The sequence below is a fragment of the Siphateles boraxobius genome, unplaced genomic scaffold (assembly GCF_051911475.1).
Source record: "Siphateles boraxobius isolate OS27281-9 unplaced genomic scaffold, OSU_SipBor_1 6, whole genome shotgun sequence".
In the NCBI taxonomy this organism is placed as follows: Eukaryota; Metazoa; Chordata; class Actinopteri; order Cypriniformes; family Leuciscidae; genus Siphateles; species Siphateles boraxobius.
In genome coordinates this window covers 29,668,857-29,687,759 of record NW_027509186.1, presented here as the reverse complement: position 1 = coordinate 29,687,759, position 18,903 = coordinate 29,668,857, and the positions used below count along the sequence as shown (strand labels likewise).

Genomic DNA, 18,903 nt, shown 5'->3' with positions numbered 1-18,903 from the left:
ACACTGGGAAAGCGTGCCCTTTCTGTTTAGGAAGGAACGCTGCGGAAGCCACTTCTTCAAAGAGTTATGTGGAAATGCATATGGACTAGCCCGAAGGCTGTACTGCATATGAAATAATGGGTGACTTAGCCCAAGGGAAAGACACGGGCTTCCGATAGGAGCAGCCGTGGAAATATACACATATGGGATCCCCGTAGGGTCACACATATGGAACCCAGCCCAGATCCGGTTCTCAAGGATTCTGCGGATAAGGGCCTGGCGCCGGACGCTCCGCCAAGTCCGGGCCGAGGGGTTTGGAGGACTCGACAGGTTTTACTCTGGAGCAATAAGGGTGCACAGTAGGGTGCAGCAAGCCGACAGAGCCAGGCCTCTCAGTGCTTCTACCCGTCTAGGGTGAGAACACGGGATGAGACCGGCTCTACACGTAGGCTATAGTATCTAACGAACGTGTTAGGTGTCGCCCAGCCCGCAGCTCTACAGATATCTGTTAGCGAGGAGCCACGTGCCAGCGCCCAGGAGGATGCAACGCCTCTCGTGGAGTGTGCATGCAACCTGAGCGAGCAGGGCATGCCTTGAGCTTGGTAAGCCAAGGCGATGGCATCCACTATCCAGTGGGCCATCCTCTGCTTGGAGACAGCCTTTCCCTTCTGCTGGCCTCCGTAACAGACAAAGAGCTGGTCTGAGGTCCTGACGCTTTGAGTTCTGTCCACATACATACGCAGAGCGCGAACGGGACAGAGCAAAGCCAGGGCTGGGTCTGCCTCCTCCAAAGGCAGCGCTTGCAGGTTCACTACCTGGTCTTTGAAGGGAGTGGTAGGAACCTTGGGCAAATAGCCAGGCCGGGGTCTTAGTACCACGTGTCTGTCACCCGGTCCGAACTCTAGGCACTATTCGTCGACCGAAAATGTGTGCAGGTCTCCTACCCTCTTGACAGAGGCCAGTGCAACCAGCAGCAAAGTCTTCATGGAAAGAAGTTTTAAGTCTACTGACTGCAGAGGCTCAAAGGGAACATCCTGAAGTGCTCGAAGCACCAGGGAAAGATCCCAAGAGGGTATGGAGGGGGGTCGAGGAGGATTTAATCGTCTCGCCCCCCTAAGAAACCTGACGACCAGGTCATGCTTTCCAACTGTTTTGCCATCTATGTGGTCATGATAAGCTGAAATAGCGGCAGCATGTACTTTGAGGGTGGAGGGAGACAGTCTACGCTCCAACCCCTGCTGCAAGAAGGAAAGCACAGACCCTATCGAACATCTTCGGGGGTCTTCTCGGTGAGAAGAACACCACTCGACGAACAGGTTCCACTTCAGGGCGTAAACACGTCTCGTGGACGGCGCCCGTGCTGAAGTGATGGTGTTAAGTACCTCAGGGGGTAAGTCACCTAAAACCTCCGCGTCCCGTCTAGGGACCAGACAAGCAAATTATTTATAATGTAGACAAAGTTTCCAGAGGTCTGGACGCGGGTGCCATAGGGTGCCCCGTCTCTGAGTCAGAAGATCCTTCCTCAGAGGAATGGGCCATGGAGGGACTGTCACGAGGAGTATGAGTTCTGGCAACCAAGTCCGGGTGGGCCAATAGGGAACCACCAGAAGGACCTGCTCCTCGTCCTCCCTGACTTTGCACAGTGTCTGCGCAAGTAGGCTCACTGGGGGAAACGCATATTTGCGAAGGCCCCGGGGCCAGCTGTGAGCCAGTGCGTCCGTGCCGAGTGTTCCCTCAGTCAGGGAGTAAAACATCTGGAAGTGGGAGGTCTCTGAGGAGGCAAACAGGTCTACCTGAGCCTCCCCGAACTCTCTCCAGATCAGCTGAACCGCCTGGGGGTGGAGTCGCCATTCTCCCGGAAGCACAGCTCGTGATAGCTCGTCGGCCACACGGTTGAGCAAGCCGGGGACATACATGGCTCAAAGCGACCTCAGATGCTTCTGACTCCAGAGGAGGAGATGGCGGGCGAGTTGCGACATGCGGCGGGAGCGTAGACCACCGGGTCGGTTGATGTACGCAACGGTCGCAGTGTTATCCGTGCGGACCAGCACGTCCCTGCCCTGTAGCAGCCTTTTCAAGCGGATCAGAGCGAGATGTACTGCTAGCAACTCGAGGCAATTGATGTGACAATGCAGCTGGGGGTCCGTCCACACCCCTGACACTGCATGCCCGTTGTACGTAGCACCCCAGCCGGTGGCAGAGGCATCTGTGAATACCACAGCATGCCTGGACACCTTTTCCAAGGGGACTCCTGCCCGCAGGAACAAGGGGTCTGACCACGGGCTGAAGGTCTGGCGGCACGCCGGTGTGATAGCCACCCGGTGAGTGCCATGATGCCACGCCCATCTCGGGACTCGGCCGTGAAGCCAGTGCTGAAGCGGTCTCATATGAGGCAGGCCGAGCGGGGTTACCGCTGCTGCTGCTGCCATATGCCCCAGGAGCCTCTGAAAGAATTTCAGTGGGACCGCTGTCCTGCCTTTGAACGTGTTCAAGCAGTTCAGCACCGACCGAGCACGCTGCCGTGTGAGGCGCGCTGTCTGGGCGACCGAATCCAACTCCATACCGCGATAAGAGATCCTCTGCACAGGGGAGAGTTTGCTCTTTTCCCAGTTGACCTGAAGACCCAACTGGCTGAGGTGCCTGAGCACTAGGTCCCTGTGTTCGCAAAGCTGATCTCGAGAGTGTGCTAGTATGAGCCAGTCGTCGAGATAGTTGAGGATGCGAACGCCCTGTTCTCTCATGGGAACAAGGGCCCCCTCCGTGACTTTCGTGAAGACACGGGGGGACAGGGACAGCCCGAAGGGTAGGACCTTGTACTGATATGCTCGACCCTCGAATGCAAAGCGCAGGAATGGCCTGTGTCGAGGAAGAATCGAAACATGAAAGTACGCGTCCTTCAGGTCGATCGCTGCAAACCAATCTTAGGGACGGATGCATTCGAAAATGCGTCTCTGCGTGAGCATTTTGAACAGTAGCTTGTGGAGGCTCTGATTCAAAACTCGCAGATCCAAGATCGGTCGTAACCCACCACCTTTCTTGGGTACAATGAAGTAGGGACTGTAGTGCCCTGACCTCATATCGGCTGGAGGGACCGGCTCTATCGCATAATTCGCCAGTAGGACTGCGATCTCCCCACGCAAGACATGGGCATCGGCTGCTCTCACTGTAGTGGAGTGGATGGCCCGAAACTTGGGGGGACGCCGGTTGAACTGAATCGCATAGCCGAGCCTGATGGTTCGAATGAGCCAGCGAGACGGACTGGGGAGCGCTAACCAGGCTCGCAGAGACCGTACAAGCGGGACCAAAGGGACCGTAGGCGTACCCGGAGTGGGGCAGCGAGGTGGAACACAGGGACGCGGCTCGGGAGGCTCTCTCTGGGAGGCGGCCCGTAGCGGGGTCTGAGTGTGCTGTGCAGCACTTACCTGGTTCCACGGGGCAGGAGGTGCGGGAGGCGGCTCGGTGGCTTTCTCGGACCGTACACAGCTGCCGGCTGGCGAAAGAAGAGGCGGATGAGTGTGGTGAGGATTCCAACCCCCCACTGCTCTCCGGGTCATCTTCGGACCCAGAGATGACAGAAACTGCTCTTTTATTGAAAATTTGGGTACCGCTGGTTTTAAGGCCAGCGGCGGAACACAAACAAAATGAAACAAAGGATTTACCACCCGGCCCTCTTCCGGGGGAGGGAGCGATGCAGTCATCGTCTCCTGGAGAGCAGTCCCTTCCATCTCTGGGTCACCCGTCCTAGGGCCGCTTACCCTTGGCTTTGCCGCCCCTCTTGGCCGGGGCCTGGATGGGCGGGGCGCCCTGCCTGCGACTGGCTCCACGGCGCCGTTTAGATGGAGGCTGCTGCTGCGGCGCGGGGGCAGGGGCAGACGCAGGAGGACGCCCACGGCGACGAGCAGACTGAGGAGCCGCGGGCGGTGGGGTGGAGGCAGCAGCTGACCGCCGCGGCAGGATGTGTCTGATGGCCTCAGTCTGCTTCTGTACAGCCGAGAACTGCTGGGCGAAGTTCTCGACCGCGTCGCCGAAGAGGCCGGTCTGGGACACGGTGGAGTTAAGGAACCTGATCTTGTCGGTCTCCCGCATGTCAGCCAGAAATGGCGTTCCTGGACCACTAGTGTGGACATCGCACGACCCACTGACGTCGCACGAAGCGCGAGGTCAGTTGCGGCACAAAGTTCTTGGAGAACTTGTGGATCATGACCACCCTCGTGCAGGTCCTTCAGTGCCTTGGCCTGATGAACCTGCAACAACGCCATAGCGTGCATGGCAGAGGCAGCTTCCCCACAGGCCTTGTAAGCCTTGCCGGTTAGGTCCGGCGAGTACTTACAGGCCCGGGAAGGAAGACACAGTTCTCCACGCCAAGTGGAGTTAGGGCACAGTTGCATAGCAACGGCCCGCTCCACTGGCGGGACACGCATGTATCCCTTAGCTGCCCTGCCATCAAGGGTGGTGAGGGAGGAGGAGCCACCGAGACGGTTTCTGGCAGTAAAAGGTGCCGTCCACGTCCCTGTGAGCTCCTCATGCACTTCCAGGAAGAAAGGCACTGGGGTGGGTTGCTGAGAACCAGCGCGCGCCACCCCGAGATACCAATCGTCCAACCACGAGGGCTCGGGACACGGCGGAGGGTTCCACACGAGCCCGATCCTGTTGGCGGCACGGGAAAGCATGGCCATCATCTTCGGGTCCGACTCGGGCACTGCTGGCATACCCGAAGGAGGCAGCGGCTCTGAGCCGTCGTCCGCGGAGAGGTCTGACCCACCCTCCGATGCAGCGATCGACATCTGGTCGTCGCAGGGAGCGCCGAACGAAACGACTGGTACACATCTCGAGGATGGTCCAGAACGTTCCGTTGGGAGCTCAACTGGTTGCGGAGCATGAGAGGAGTGAGGGTTCCTAGGAGGTTGGTTCCCCGAAGGAAGCGTGCTCACTGTAATCCTCAGGTCACCCGTGTCACTGCCCGAAGCAACCCGCGAAGGGGGGTTGAAACGAGGTGCAGGCACGGGGACTCCGCCCCTTTGCAGGAACGTGAGTCTCGACTTCAGCTCCGAGATGGTCATCATCCCACAATGGGTACATGACTCATCCACGAACGCTGCCTGTGCGTGTTCGAGGCACAGACACACGAGGAAGCGATCGTGAGCATCCCGCGACCCCAGGTAATGACCGCATCCAGAAACACACAGATAGAACGTCATCTTGAAAAAGACGCGAACTATCTGTGTAAGCTCTTTTAGGGACTACTCTCACTGGTGCTGAAGCACGCAGGGGAACAGCCACAGCGATCACAGACGGGAATGTGCACCCGTCAGTGCACTGGATCTCTCTCGCTGGAGGTCTTACCAGCTGTTACAACAGCTTTTGAGCGCTTGCCAGGCGCACCATACCACCTGTTATAACAGCTTTTGAGCGCTCTGAAGCGCACCTCACCAGCTGTTAAAACAGCTCTTTTTTCTTTGCTCAGTTTTTAAAATAAAAAAAAAGAAAGAGAGAGAAAGAGAAACTGCTCGCTCTGCTGTGCTGTCACGCTCGCACCGGGAAGGAGAGGTCCAGAAAGGCTCGTAGAGGTTGATTTCAACTGTAAGCAGAGACATCGAAGTGTTTGGCTCCGAAGCAAAAAGCTAACTGTGCAATTGCACCAGCTGCTTGTTAAATACCCGCGCTGCGAGGCTGCACAGCTGTTGCAAATGATTGCACGCCAATGTGTATTGGCTTGTTTTAGTTTCACTCGAAGTAGATTGGCCTCTCTAGCGAGATTCCTATTGGTCAGTCATGACCTACGTTGTAGTGACTGACCGATAGGGAATCATATTTACACACACACACACACACACACACACACACACACGATTCCTGATTAGCTTTTGGATGTTATTAGACTAGTGACTTACAATCCTGTAACATGAAAAAAGGAAAAAAAAGTAGGGGCAAAGTTATTTGCGTCACATAATTTCTCCCGTAACTGTAGCCTATGTTGTTCATAAACAATTGTATGTTAATACAGCCAAGATAGCAACAGAGCCTGGGCCAAATCTGGCGTAGGCTACATTCGGCACTTGCTTCTGAGCGCTGTGATCTAGACTGAAATAAACCGGCAAGGTTTCTCTCACTCACCAAACAGAACAGGAACCCCGTTGCCTTCCGTCTCGTTTTCCTTTGATGCCATCGTGAGGCCACACCACACATTACAACCAGCTACGTGTCTAATGATGAACTCATAATTATAATGGGTTATAATAATGAAAAGGATTTCAGTTTGCTGTACAGTTTCTGCTCGAAAACAAAAATTATGTAAGCACATTAGCCTGAACATTGAAAATGTAAATAATAATGAATAAAACCAGGCCTATTTAAAACTGTCACCCCCCTTTTTGAGAATAGACATTAAAATGCACTATTCAAACTTAAATGATTGTAATTCAAGAATGTTTTGGAATATAGACCATATAGGTATTGTTTTAAAGACAACACTCAGCGCTGAAGTGAAAGCACTTCAAAAAATGAAAGTATGAAAAAATTATGGAAGTTTATATTTACAGTAAAATCAAATATACTGTACTTAATATTTTTTCTTTTATATAATAGGCCTATATATTTTACAAAATATTATTTACTCTAAAATTACTATAAAATGAAAGCCATATATCTAACCAAGTTGTGTTCCAAATTTGAAGTTGATATTACAAAAATAGAAGTTCCCATGAGATTATGTAAAATAGCCACCGGATGACATACATTCCATTGAATTTAATAAATAAATTCAATACATTTTTGTTCAAATATCACTTCTGTCACAAAAATATGGAACCTTGAGACTCAGACCTTTGCGTACAATGTGTGTTTTGTCAAGATTAGAAAAGGTTTTGATAATAAATTATGAAACATGATGACGCCCAAAAGGGGAGGAGCCCGATAAAAGAATTTGGAGTACCTTTTCTATGGTAACGCAAAGTCCAATTTCAAAACATTTTTCACAGGATGAATTCTGAGTTCGTAAGCTTTCAAATGATACCTAATTTATGATAACTAATAAAATATGTGATGTAATAAAAAGGCGATAAAAAAGACATATTTTAGAGGATTTTATAATATATATATATATATATATATATATATATATATATATATATATATATATATATATATACATATATAATATAGTCAACTGACGGTGACAGTTTAATGACAATAAAAAGTACAATAAATGTTAATAAAGCTATATATAGGTAACACTAATAAAAAGGAAAAGGTGGATTGCCAAATTTATCACATAGCCTACCTGAATTTTTTTATCCTTTATTACAAAAGATTTTCATATCAAATAAATGCTAAAGAAATGTAAATATGTTAGTTCAACAGCTATAAAGTATACGTTTGTATTTTAAAGTATAACATTTATTTTTGATGTTTTCTAATGTATTTTCATCAATCATTATCAGATATTTGCCTTTTAGTTGCTTGGAAAAATTACTGAAATGTTTTATTTTCAGTGATGTTTATTTGCTAATATACTGTTCTTTTTCTTTGAAGATTTATCAGCATAAATATTCATTTATAGCAGCATGTGTAAACAAGTAAAATAATTATTCATAACAATATTCATAAAATATTTAAGAATTATTTATTGACATTTTAATCAACCAAAAATAAGAATTACTGCACAATATAATTTGTATTTATTAATCAAGTGTCGGTAGATTCTGAAACACATTAGAACCTGCAGAAATAAATGCATTCAGATTTGCTACGCTTGTCGTTTTCAGAGGCACAGTAAACTACTGTAGTAATGTGCACCTGTTCAAAAATGTTGAAATCATTCAAATTCTTCAGAATTTTAATGTCCTGTATCAAATGACAGTGATTGTTTTCCGCAAACCTGCATAAAAACAATCTATATCTCATACTGATTACACAAAAAAAAGCAAAGAAAAAAAAGCACATTTTTAAAGCACTAATGAGACTAATGTTAATGAGAATAAAACAAATGGGCAAAATAAAAATTCGACATATTGTCATAATGCACAAAAGCATTCATTTCTTATTTTGGGTCATGCAATAAATTGTAACCCAACATGCTTTTCAATGTATTAGACATGCATTCCATACCTGAGCCAAAAAAAAATCAGTCATTAATGTACTATAAACCTCAGTTTAAAATATATTTTAAAGTAATTTAAATATCATTGCAAAAGCACTATTTCTCCAGTATTCTATATATAATTACATGAGAAATTTCACAAATAAAGGAGAAATATAAGGAAATACATGAAATTATAAAGCAAAAAAGGACATACAACAAAAAAGTTGTGACATTTTACATTGCAGTGCTTTGCATTATTACAATATTAGTAAGAATTCTGACCATGTCGCTACATTTTTACAATTTCTCATTATTTTGTGCTGTTGAGTAAGCATGATATTTCATGATAAATAAAGAACGGAGCAAGCCTGTACAGAATATCTTATTTTGTACACTAAAACAATGTAATGTCCCATGTGAAATTCATTCAAATCTTGATGGGCAGCTTTTCATTAAATATATCGCTGTAAATTCAAATACCAAGCAAGGTCATTAGAATGTATTCAAGGCTATCATCACAGTGCTTCAGATATTATGCTCTCAGTTTCATGTAACCATGCGGCTTTCGCTTTGGAAAAACAAAACCATTTTAATACATGAGTTCTTGGTTTTTTTTTTAGGTTCACTAACTATTCGGAGCATAAAAACATGCTGACTGAGCCTGGTATAAGTGAAATGCTGGTAAGAGACAGAGGTTTAGGCACTGGAATCCTCTTTTAAGCGCTGACTGCGAGCCTTGTAGACTTCAATCAGGAGATCTTTCACATACTGAATCTCTCTCTCTACAGATTCTGCTTTGTCCCGAAGTTCTCTGTTCCGCCCTTCCAAACCATGAAGCTCCTCCTCCAAACAGTCCTGCTCCGCCCTCTTACGCTGACGGTACCTATTGTTTTTATGGCAACATTTGTGGAATAAAATAGCATTGGTTCAGCTTTTTTGCTCGTATAATCCACAAAAAAAGAAAAAAATGCTTTCTTAATTGACTTATTTTTATTAGCTAATGCAATATTCTAGCGCTTTCATTTGACCAAGGCGACAACTTTATTATTATTTGTCCCAGATTAAAAAAAAAAAAGGCTACAGTACCTGTGGGCAGCAGACTTGTTCTGGTCTCTCTTCTTCTGCTTGCGTTCTCCATGGTTTCTCTCCAAATAACCTACTTTAACATCTGGTTTAAACACACACTGACTTTCCCGTGACCTTTGTAGTGGCTTCTGGACAGGCAACTCCAAAGAGGACTCAACACTGTCACCGGACAGACATTCAAAGCTTTGATCCCCAAGGCATTCATGGTGCAAGTAGTCATTATTCTGGATATCAACAGCCCCAGTTCTGATTGGCTGATCGATTTCATTCATGTAGCCGTGATATGGCTCTAAATTGGCAGTAATCTGATGAAAGTAACATTCGGCTACTTCGGATTGTTTAAACGGTGGACAGCTCTCGTTCTCGGAGCACTGCAAAATCGGCATGGCAATCCCGTCGTGGCCGAGCATCTTCATCCCGTGGCTCTGGCCCTCTCTCCTGTGGTGGGGCTCCAGGGACCCACCGAGATCGTAACTTCTCATCATCTCCGCTCGGTAAAACACGTCTTCCGTGAAGCAACTTTTTTCTTCTTCCTTCAACAGTAAAGCACATTCTCGAACCTTCTTTGCGCTGCCGTGGTTCTTTGCGAAGGATTTGTCGACAGAGCACTGGTCAAAAGCCAACTCTGCGTAACCTGAATGAGTCCCTTTGAAAGTCCACGTTTCTTTCTCAAACACCTCCAAATCTTTACATCCGTTTGCTGATATTCTTTGGCTATTGCAATGTGTCCGAATGTAGCTGTAGGGGCTGGGTCTAGACATTTTCGGTCGGCTCATAGATCCCCCGCAGAAGCCTCGTAGGTCGAGCTCTCCAGTCCCCAGGGACACCAGCCTGGGATTTGTTTCAGGTTGGTTAACATTGTACGAAGTGCAGGGTAACTGATAGTATGACTGCGTAGCCATAGCTTGTAGGCTTTTGTCACACTTTTGCCATTTTTCCAATTTCATAGGTGTTGATTCATACAGGTAATAATCCTCCAGTTGAGCCAGTTCTTCTTTAAGAAGAGTGGTCATAACCTCCAAGTCGGAGGGCATTTGGACGTCATGTTCCAGAGGTGAGGGTGGGATAGAGGAACCAGGAGAGGATTCCGTGGAAGCTGAGTTTGGGTAAGCGTCAAAAGTTTTTGTCATCCAATCTGTTGAGAAAAACAATTCAGCATTATTTCAACATACAGATGGAATATCTCAGCATATGCGTGGTTGCAAATATAACACTGAACTATGAATATCTATATATTTTCCTGTTAAACAATACATGCAAGTAGCGATAAAAAAAGATGAAACAATGTGGATCACCAAAATATTTGCTTTACTTACTGTACGCCATTAACACATACGCTGCAGTGCGGTTCCCACCAACAATCGGACAAAATAAAAGTGCCGTACTGCTTACCAATTTAGTCCTCCGTCTGTGCAGACTCCTCCCTCCGCCTATGATTGGCCTTTGTTAGCCAGTAGGAAAGAGGGAGCTCTTAAGCCGGCTGTGCAAATGAGGGGAGTATTCCTGGGAATAATCAATGCCGCCACAATTTCGATTGAAATGGTGAATTGCGTACAACGCATGAGAATCGAAGAAATGCCTCATACAGGAAAGGGATGTGACAAACTGAAACCTATATTCAAATATAAAAAAACATGTAAAAAGCACGTTAATTAAGTTTAATTAAGTGTCAAAAATTTGAATAAAAACAAACTCAAACATTTCATTTTTTTCCAAATAAAAGATGCAGTTTTATAGAGAATCATGAAAATTATCATGATTCATTTAAAAAAATATTTAAGTTAAATTGACTGAATTGATAAGATAGAGTGCAACATTTTCTAATAATTAAAATAATAATAATAAAATCTAAACATAATTAATATGACCTTTTGCTAGAGATCATTTAGTATGCTGTAATATGATACCTCTAGTCAGGTTCAGTGCCAAATGAGGCTAAAACAGAGGCTAAAGTAAAGTCTTAAAATATTAATTTCAAAAGTATTTTTTTACAGTTTAAAATTCAAATACATGTTTATTCTGTAGAAATGAAAACTTAATTTTAAAATATAAAAATATACTATGATTTATAAATCCACTCAGAAACATCAAAACTGCCTGAAAATAGATCCTTACACAATATTGTACAAAAAGAAGCTTGTGAGCAGTACATAAAACCAAGTTAAGCAATTCCTGCATTTTTATGTGCAATTTCAAACAAAGCTATAACAGATTGGCATGATGAAAACTCATCTCTATAGATTTCTGCAGGTTATTCTCTATTTCAGAAACTCTGAAAACTAGTTAAACTGAGATATACACTGTCACAGGAAGTTGTAGCTCATATAAAACTCTGAATGGAAGTTGACACTTACTCCATCGTGTTGAGTTGGTCAGGTCTGAAGAACTACTGTGAGCGCAGGAAACCGCAGTGGAGGAGCTCACGTTTTCAATTTAGCAGAACATTGTCTCACTCTTCTTCATTTGATGTCGAGACTGACCGGTTACACGATAAATCGTTCAAAAGTTTTGGAGAACAGAGTATCACGTCAAACCAAACAGTAACCCCATCACACGAGTTCGTATCCATCCGCCGCCTCGCCCCTCAGCGTAGAGTCCAATTCTGATTCAACGGGACCAGTTCAATCCGAACTTCAGCCTCGAGTCCACAAATTAGTCAGTAGAGCTGTGTGATTTCCCGCTTGATCTTCGCGTCTGAATACGCGTTATATACGTGCATTTCCTTACCAAATGTAGAGGGTATGTAAATCCCGAAGATTATTAAGTGGGTCCAGCTGAACAAAACCAGACTGGATGTATATCTAAGCACAGAATCTAAGCACAGAGACCCATGTAAAGCTCTATTTAACCACATGCGACGAGGAAGGACACTATATTACACTATGGAGATGTAACTCTTGTTGCAGCCCTGTTGCATCAGACCTGCTGGAATGTTGCCCGAGTTGAAACTTTGTTGCCACATTTGTCCTGATCCGTTTATGCATTGGACATGTATAATGAGGTTTCATCTTTAAGACCATTGTTTGCAAAGGAGAAAAAAAGTCAAGACTTTTGCTGTAAAAACACTCATTAGCTTGTTTTGATTTGCACCACACTTCCATTTATGTATAACAGAGACCGGGGCTAGTTGTCACACTGAGAAATTGTTTCAAAGGCTGTATCTCAGTAACAACAGGATTTTGATTCACAAGTCCAATTACAAGAATGTTGTGAATCTTGCTGTGGTTTTGTATGTTGGTTTTAAACATCAAATCAGTCTTAGATTGTGTTTGTGTGTGGGTGAATTCTGCCCTCCAAACTAAAATTGTAATATTTAATTTATTCTGTAGCAGTTGGATATACATTCAGACAAGTGTCAACTATAGAGTGAAGTTAGATTTTATCGAAACTGTTCTTAAGGCAAAGGTGTCTGGTTGGGGCAAGTTGTCACCTACATTTTAAATCGATAGGCGATGTATGTTGGGGTCAGTAAGATTTTTGGCTACATTTTTAAGAAATAAATCGCAAGGATGCATTAAATTTGTACACTAATTAACTTTTTTTTATTTCAAATAAATGCTGTTTGTTGGTCGTTATTAAAGAATCCTGAAAAAAATTTATCATGGTGTCCACAAAAATATTAAGAACAAAATTGAGAAGAATTGTTACAGCAGCAAATCAGCAAATTATAATGGTTTCTTAAGGATCATGTGACTCTGAAAAGTGGCGTAATAATGCTGAACATACATCTTTGTCATCACAGGAATAAATGACATTTTAAAATATATTCAAAATAGAAAACAGGTCTTCTAAAGTGTGACTTTAAATCTGACTTTTTTGCCCTTTTTTTTACCATATTTTTGATCAAATATAGGCAGAGTTGATGAGCATCTTGAGACATCTTGCTAAATTATTACAAAATCTTACTACCTCAAACTTTTGAATGGTAGGCTAATGTGTATTTTTGTTTCCTTTAAAAAAAAAGTTTTTCATGCATTTTGCATTTCATAATTGTTTTACTGCACATTTTATTGAAAAGCTTCCTATAGGTTGTTTAATTGTAGGTTTCACTGTGACAACTTACATCATAGCGCTACAACGTGTATAATAAACTCTTTTTCCCAATAAAGTGTAAAAAATAGAAAAAAATGTATAGTTATGGTATTCTGATGCATTATTATCATTATTATTGCTTGGATTCATTGCACACTTCCCGCTGTGTGAAACTAATATAACTGACTGAACCTCCACTTGTCCTGTTGCCAAGTCAAAATGAATACTGCTCTCTGTCTGCCTTTCTCACCATCTTCAAGGTTTTTTGATTATCTTCAATTTTACAATATTTTTTATTGCCATGTATGATCAATCTGTATATGCACACACGACACATGAGTGCATCATGTGTCTGGATAAAGTTTATTCATATATCCTAAATACTCATGTAGAATATGTATTGTATATTGTAAAATATGCATTATATAATCATGTGTTTTTAGTGCCCACATCTATCAATGACTCTCCACTGCAGACTGTAGTGCCTTTCACATTTGTCAGTGGAAAATCTTTTTATGTTTTTTTTTTTTTAGCAACTTTTCTTATTTTGTTTCATTCTTTGTGATTTGTCATCATAACAACATTTGCAGTAAGAATAGCTGTTTTGTGATATCCATCCTTGCTTCACTGCCATGAAGACTCTGGTACATTGATAAAGGTTACACCATAATTTCATCACCAGCTTGCAAAGAATCCTGCCCCCATTAATGTTTTATGTTCTATCTGGGGTAACATTAGAAATGCACACATGGGTTGTAAGAAATTCTGTTGCTAAGGTGCCAGTTATACTCTTATATCTGTAATTAGTGGGAATTTTTTTTTTTTTTTTTTAAATAGCGTTTAAATAAGAGAATATATCAAGGCTGAGTAATCAGTCTGTGAGATTTTGAGACCTGAAAGTTAAATTCAGAAAATATGGAAATTAAAATATTGTGCTTATCGTGGCTTACACACACACACACACACACACACACACACACACACACACACACACACACAAACAAAAATCGGAGATGAATTATTGATTTTATTTCATCAGACAACTGCCATCTCACTATTTTATTTAGTATGGACAGACACAGTAGTCTGACTTTGTACAGACGAAATCTATATACCATATACCAAGCCAAATGTGTGGCCGCAAAAATGTCACCAGATTGTTTATCTTTTATTTTTGCCTTTTAGCTTTATATATAAAAGTAGAAACCTTTATTTTAATATTGACCTCTGAATAACACGATGCACTTTCATAGTTGCCACTGAAAGGAGCCATTTACAGACATACATTTTTAATGTTCAAAATACAAATAATGTACACATACAAAAGTGCACATAGTGCTCTAAAATTTTTATTGTACATAATCTTAATCAATTATGGTGTGTTCTATAATTGGTGTAAAACAAGGAAATGCTAGTACGTCATGTTCTCAAAAACTTGGCGGAGGAGGCATTTTTTTCCCTTTACTCATATTCATACTTTTTTACAATAATTTACTGTAGGCTACTTATTATTTTATCTGAATTAGAGATATATCAACAGTAACCTAATGCAGCTCAAAAGTTAAAATGGTAAAAGTTACCCTGTTCCGTCTGATTTCTGTACTCAAATAATTTTTTATGTATTTTATGTTTTATTTTCTCTTTATTTACAATGTAATTATACAAATAAATACTGAGTAATATTAATTAACAACATAATTAAGGTTAGGGTTTGGTTTAGGGTTATTTGCCAGTAATTATGCACAATATGCTGTTATTAGTAAGTACATGTAAGTTATGTAATGGACATTAATGAAGTGTTATATTCTTTATAATAAAAAGTGCAATACTATATTATTTAACAGTTTACTTTCGAAAATGTAAAAGACTCCTTTTTGCATTAGATGTGTAAAATGCAAAACAAACATGCAGCAAAGGTACAGGGATTGCCACTTTTCTTTGACAGTGTTCAGGCATGTAACCTGCAAAACAAAGGTGAGGTAGGAGTGTGTTTGACAGCTCTTTGTTGTCACTTTTCAACAGATGACAGCTGTGAGGTGCGAGGTCCTTATGAAGCACTCTGGTTCTCTAAACTGTGTTTGTTTTCCAAATCCTTGCATTATTTGCTGAATCCTTAAGAATCTATTCAGAATGACTTTCCACACCCAATCAGTATGTGCTGTTAAGCTTAATAAATGAGCTTTCCTTCAAAAACCTGAGAAATTTTTTTTTTGTTTGAAATGGATATTGAAATTGAAATTTATAAAAAATGTTATTTGCATTTTAAATGTACATTGTTTCACATTTGACTTTCACAACTGCAGAGTTCTCTAGTCAAAGCAAATATATATACATAATATATTAAAATACAAATATATTTTAATAATAATATATTTTTATAATGATGACTCTTTCATGAAGAATAACATTTTAGAAGCTTTCTGTGGAAGCGTGACGATAATAAGATAGTTTGGATGGAAATATTTCAGCTTTCTTTCTCTGATGGTCAAAATACTTTTTGCATGTATATTTTGCAAATACTAATTTTCCATGCTCCCGCTCCTTGTAGGTTGTCAAGGTTATTGATTTGATTTGCCTCTTCATTCATTCCATTCACCTGTGTTCCTGTTAATTATTTCATTAGCTCCTTAGTTTTCTCTGTGTTTTTAAGCATGTGTTTGGTTCTGTTCAGTTGTCTGTTATTGTTGCAATTGTTTTTCAAATAAAGCCTGAATACTGCTGTGATTAGATCCTATTTTAACTTGCCTTGCAACCGCTTGTGACACATGCAATACATATCCCATATATCAAACAAAGACAAAGAGAATTGTTCGTAAGTAACTATTTAACCTCATTTAAAATGGATATTGCAGTGGGAATGAAAGAATTCCTGTAAGCCTGTTTCTCTTTTTTTTTTGGCCAAAGGAGCTCTAAACCGGCAACCTGATGGAAGTAACTGAAATAAACAATAAAGAGGTTGAGAGAGGTGTTTGGTAAGGGAAACTGCTTTCCTCTTGACTGCACAGATATACATTTTTGAAAGTTGAATCTGCGAGGTCCCAATGATTTTAGATGCCTGCTTGATAACAAAAGATCGGGGGACATTTGCCGCATATCTGGAGTGGGTGCTTGTGAATAACGGATCGGCATTCAACATCTGCTCTGCTGAGGATGACATCATCTGCCCAAATCTGGACTCAGATCCCAGCCAGCCATAGCCCACACACTGCAGACGGAGAGTCCGAGCCCACTGCGATGCATGAGCCAGATAAGAGGACTTAGCCAACCATCACCTCGGAGCCCGAGCCTTACAGAGAGTCGGACCAGGTGCGTGAAATGGCAACACTGTGTGTCCCAGTCTCTCTCTCCCACCTCTGCCCATAACAGCCAGTACCTCTGCCCTCCTCCACTGTTTCCCTTCAGCTCCTCCTCTGACTCCATTCTGCTTCCAGGATTCGCCTCGGCCCTTCCTGTCTCCAGCTGCACCTCAGCACAAGGATCCCATGGCTCCGCCTCCAGTCGCTGAGCCCATCACTTCGGCTCGGTGACCACTCGGCTCCACCTTAGCTCCTCCCTCCCTCGGCTCCACCTGGGACCATGGCCCTTGCGGCTTCACCAGGCTCCCTCGTCCCTCTGGCTCCGTCTTGGTCAGATGTCGCTCTACCTATGCCACGGACTTCCGGGTCTTCAGCTGTGCCTCAACGCTCCACCCACCCTTTGACAAATATTGCATTTATTTCACTTCAGCTGTGGTAAAGTAGGCAAACACCACGTGAGCGGTCACTACGGGATCCAGAAAGTGTCCGACTTCACGTCTCTGTTTGCAGCTCCTCCCCGCCTGCACGCGGCAACTCTCGCCGGTCGATTACATCCAGCCGCAGCTGATGCCGAACACACCTACTGTCTCAGTCAGTCATTCCCCTGATGTCATCAGCCACCATGGCTCCTCCCTCCCACGACTCCGCCTTGGGCCATCGTCCTGTATGGTCTTGTATGTTCTGTTCTGTTTAGTTACATTTTGTTCTGGTTCTGTTTTCCCTGTTTCTGTTTTCCTGTGATCTCTGTCATTGTAAGTTGACCTAGTTTGCTAGAGTGTGCAAGTTTCTTCCCTTAGTTACTGATTAAGTTCACCTGTTGTTCATTTAGTTACCTTATTACTCGTTGTGCATTTAAGCCCTCCATTTCCTCAGTTCAATGTTGTCGTTGATGTTTAGTGTGGTTGTACTATTTTGATTCCCTGTGATTCTCCAGTGTTTTCCATAATGGATCTAATATTATTAGGCTAAATGATTGTTTTATTTTATTTTTCTTGATTGTGCACTTCATTACAGCCACCATATGTGACAGTTATGGGGACCAAAAATTTTTTATTTTGTACATTGCCATCTTTGTGGGGATGACATCTGTGACCCCATAACACGGGGTTTATCGGGAACACACACACACCACACCGGAGCTGTGTCCCAATGTGAAGGCTGCATCCTCCGAAGGACGCGTCCTTCGAAGGACCTAGCCTACCCAGCCTTCGAAGGACGCTCCGCATGTAGCCTTCATATGATTCCCGAATTGCGCATTCAGGTGTTCCCGATTACCGCTCCTGGCGCCAAACAACGGTGCGAGAGTAGCCTACGGCTGCCATCCTGATAAATTTTACTGGAGGACATGGTGAGGATGTTTCAGTCATGTATTTTCGGCTTTAATAGCCGGATCATGGCCAAAGGTTTTCTGCGTCCCAATTCAGAAGCTGCTTCCTGAATTGCCAGATTACACTTTAAACTGTTCAAGTATTGGGTGTAAACTTACGTAAATAGTGTAATGAAAAGAAAAGAAAACATACATGGCTTCAAATGTTCACTTATATCTTACCTTGGTGCGATTTTGTAGGCTAGTGTATTCATTTTATTATGTAGCATAAATGGACAATATAAATGATGAATATGGTAAATATATATTTAAACCCCGTATTATGGAGGGAAAAAAAACTCCATCTGTGGGAAAAAAACAAAACAATCCGTGGCGACGGTTCTGCAATCCGTCCCTTCAGTTTATAAACTATACTCACAATATTTTTTATGTGTAAATAAAAATACACAATTGTATTGGTGTAAACTCACAGTAACAAGAAAACTTTGTGCTTTTGAAAATAAAATAAAAAAACAGGCGTGCTTTCATGACCTCCGTGAACTGGAGCGCGTCTCAAAAATTAACTGAAACAAAATATGGCCTATACAAAGCTTGAAATGTCCCCTTTAAACGAACAAATTCGAATCTAATTTCCAGGTTCTAATTTGGCCTTAGAAAACCAGTAATATCGACATTTTTTTCCCTATCAATTTGTGAATATTTCAAATATTTAATAAAGGGGGAAAAGTCATAAACAAAAATCTGAAAATACGTCAATATTTTTTATTTTTTTTGCGCAGCATTTACAGTTCAAATTCAAATTTTGGTGCTCAACTTTGCGTTTAAAAAATAGCCTAACAACCGTTCATTTTTTCGTTTTTCAATTACGGGTTAAAAAAAGAAAAACGAATGCACGCGAAATTACACGGATATCCTATTGTTAATATAATTAAAAATATTTCAAATAATGTAGGCTATTTGTAGAAAAACTTAGTCTTGGGTCCGTGTACTTTTGCGTCCATTCGTTTTTTCACCAATAAAAGTAGTTGCGAATGATGTATTATTATTTTCTGTATGACCAGAAATGTAGCCTATTTTAAGTTGTTTCCACTGTTGATAGAAAA

The 18,903-nt window shown here is 42.5% G+C and overlaps 1 protein-coding gene across 1 annotated transcript; it reads right to left on the bottom strand.

The window, feature by feature from the left end:
- Positions 1–7,581: 7,581 nt before the first annotated feature.
- atf5b (activating transcription factor 5b) lies at positions 7,582–12,064 on the bottom strand. Its single transcript, XM_077208776.1, has 4 exons — positions 11,500–12,064; positions 10,538–10,757; positions 9,146–10,280; positions 7,582–8,942 (listed from the first exon to the last, which is right to left on the bottom strand). Exons 3-4 carry the CDS (start codon positions 10,273–10,275, stop codon positions 8,756–8,758), a joined length of 1,317 nt encoding a protein of 438 aa, XP_077064891.1. The 5' UTR covers positions 10,276–10,280; positions 10,538–10,757; positions 11,500–12,064; the 3' UTR covers positions 7,582–8,755.
- Positions 12,065–18,903: the final 6,839 nt, after the last annotated feature.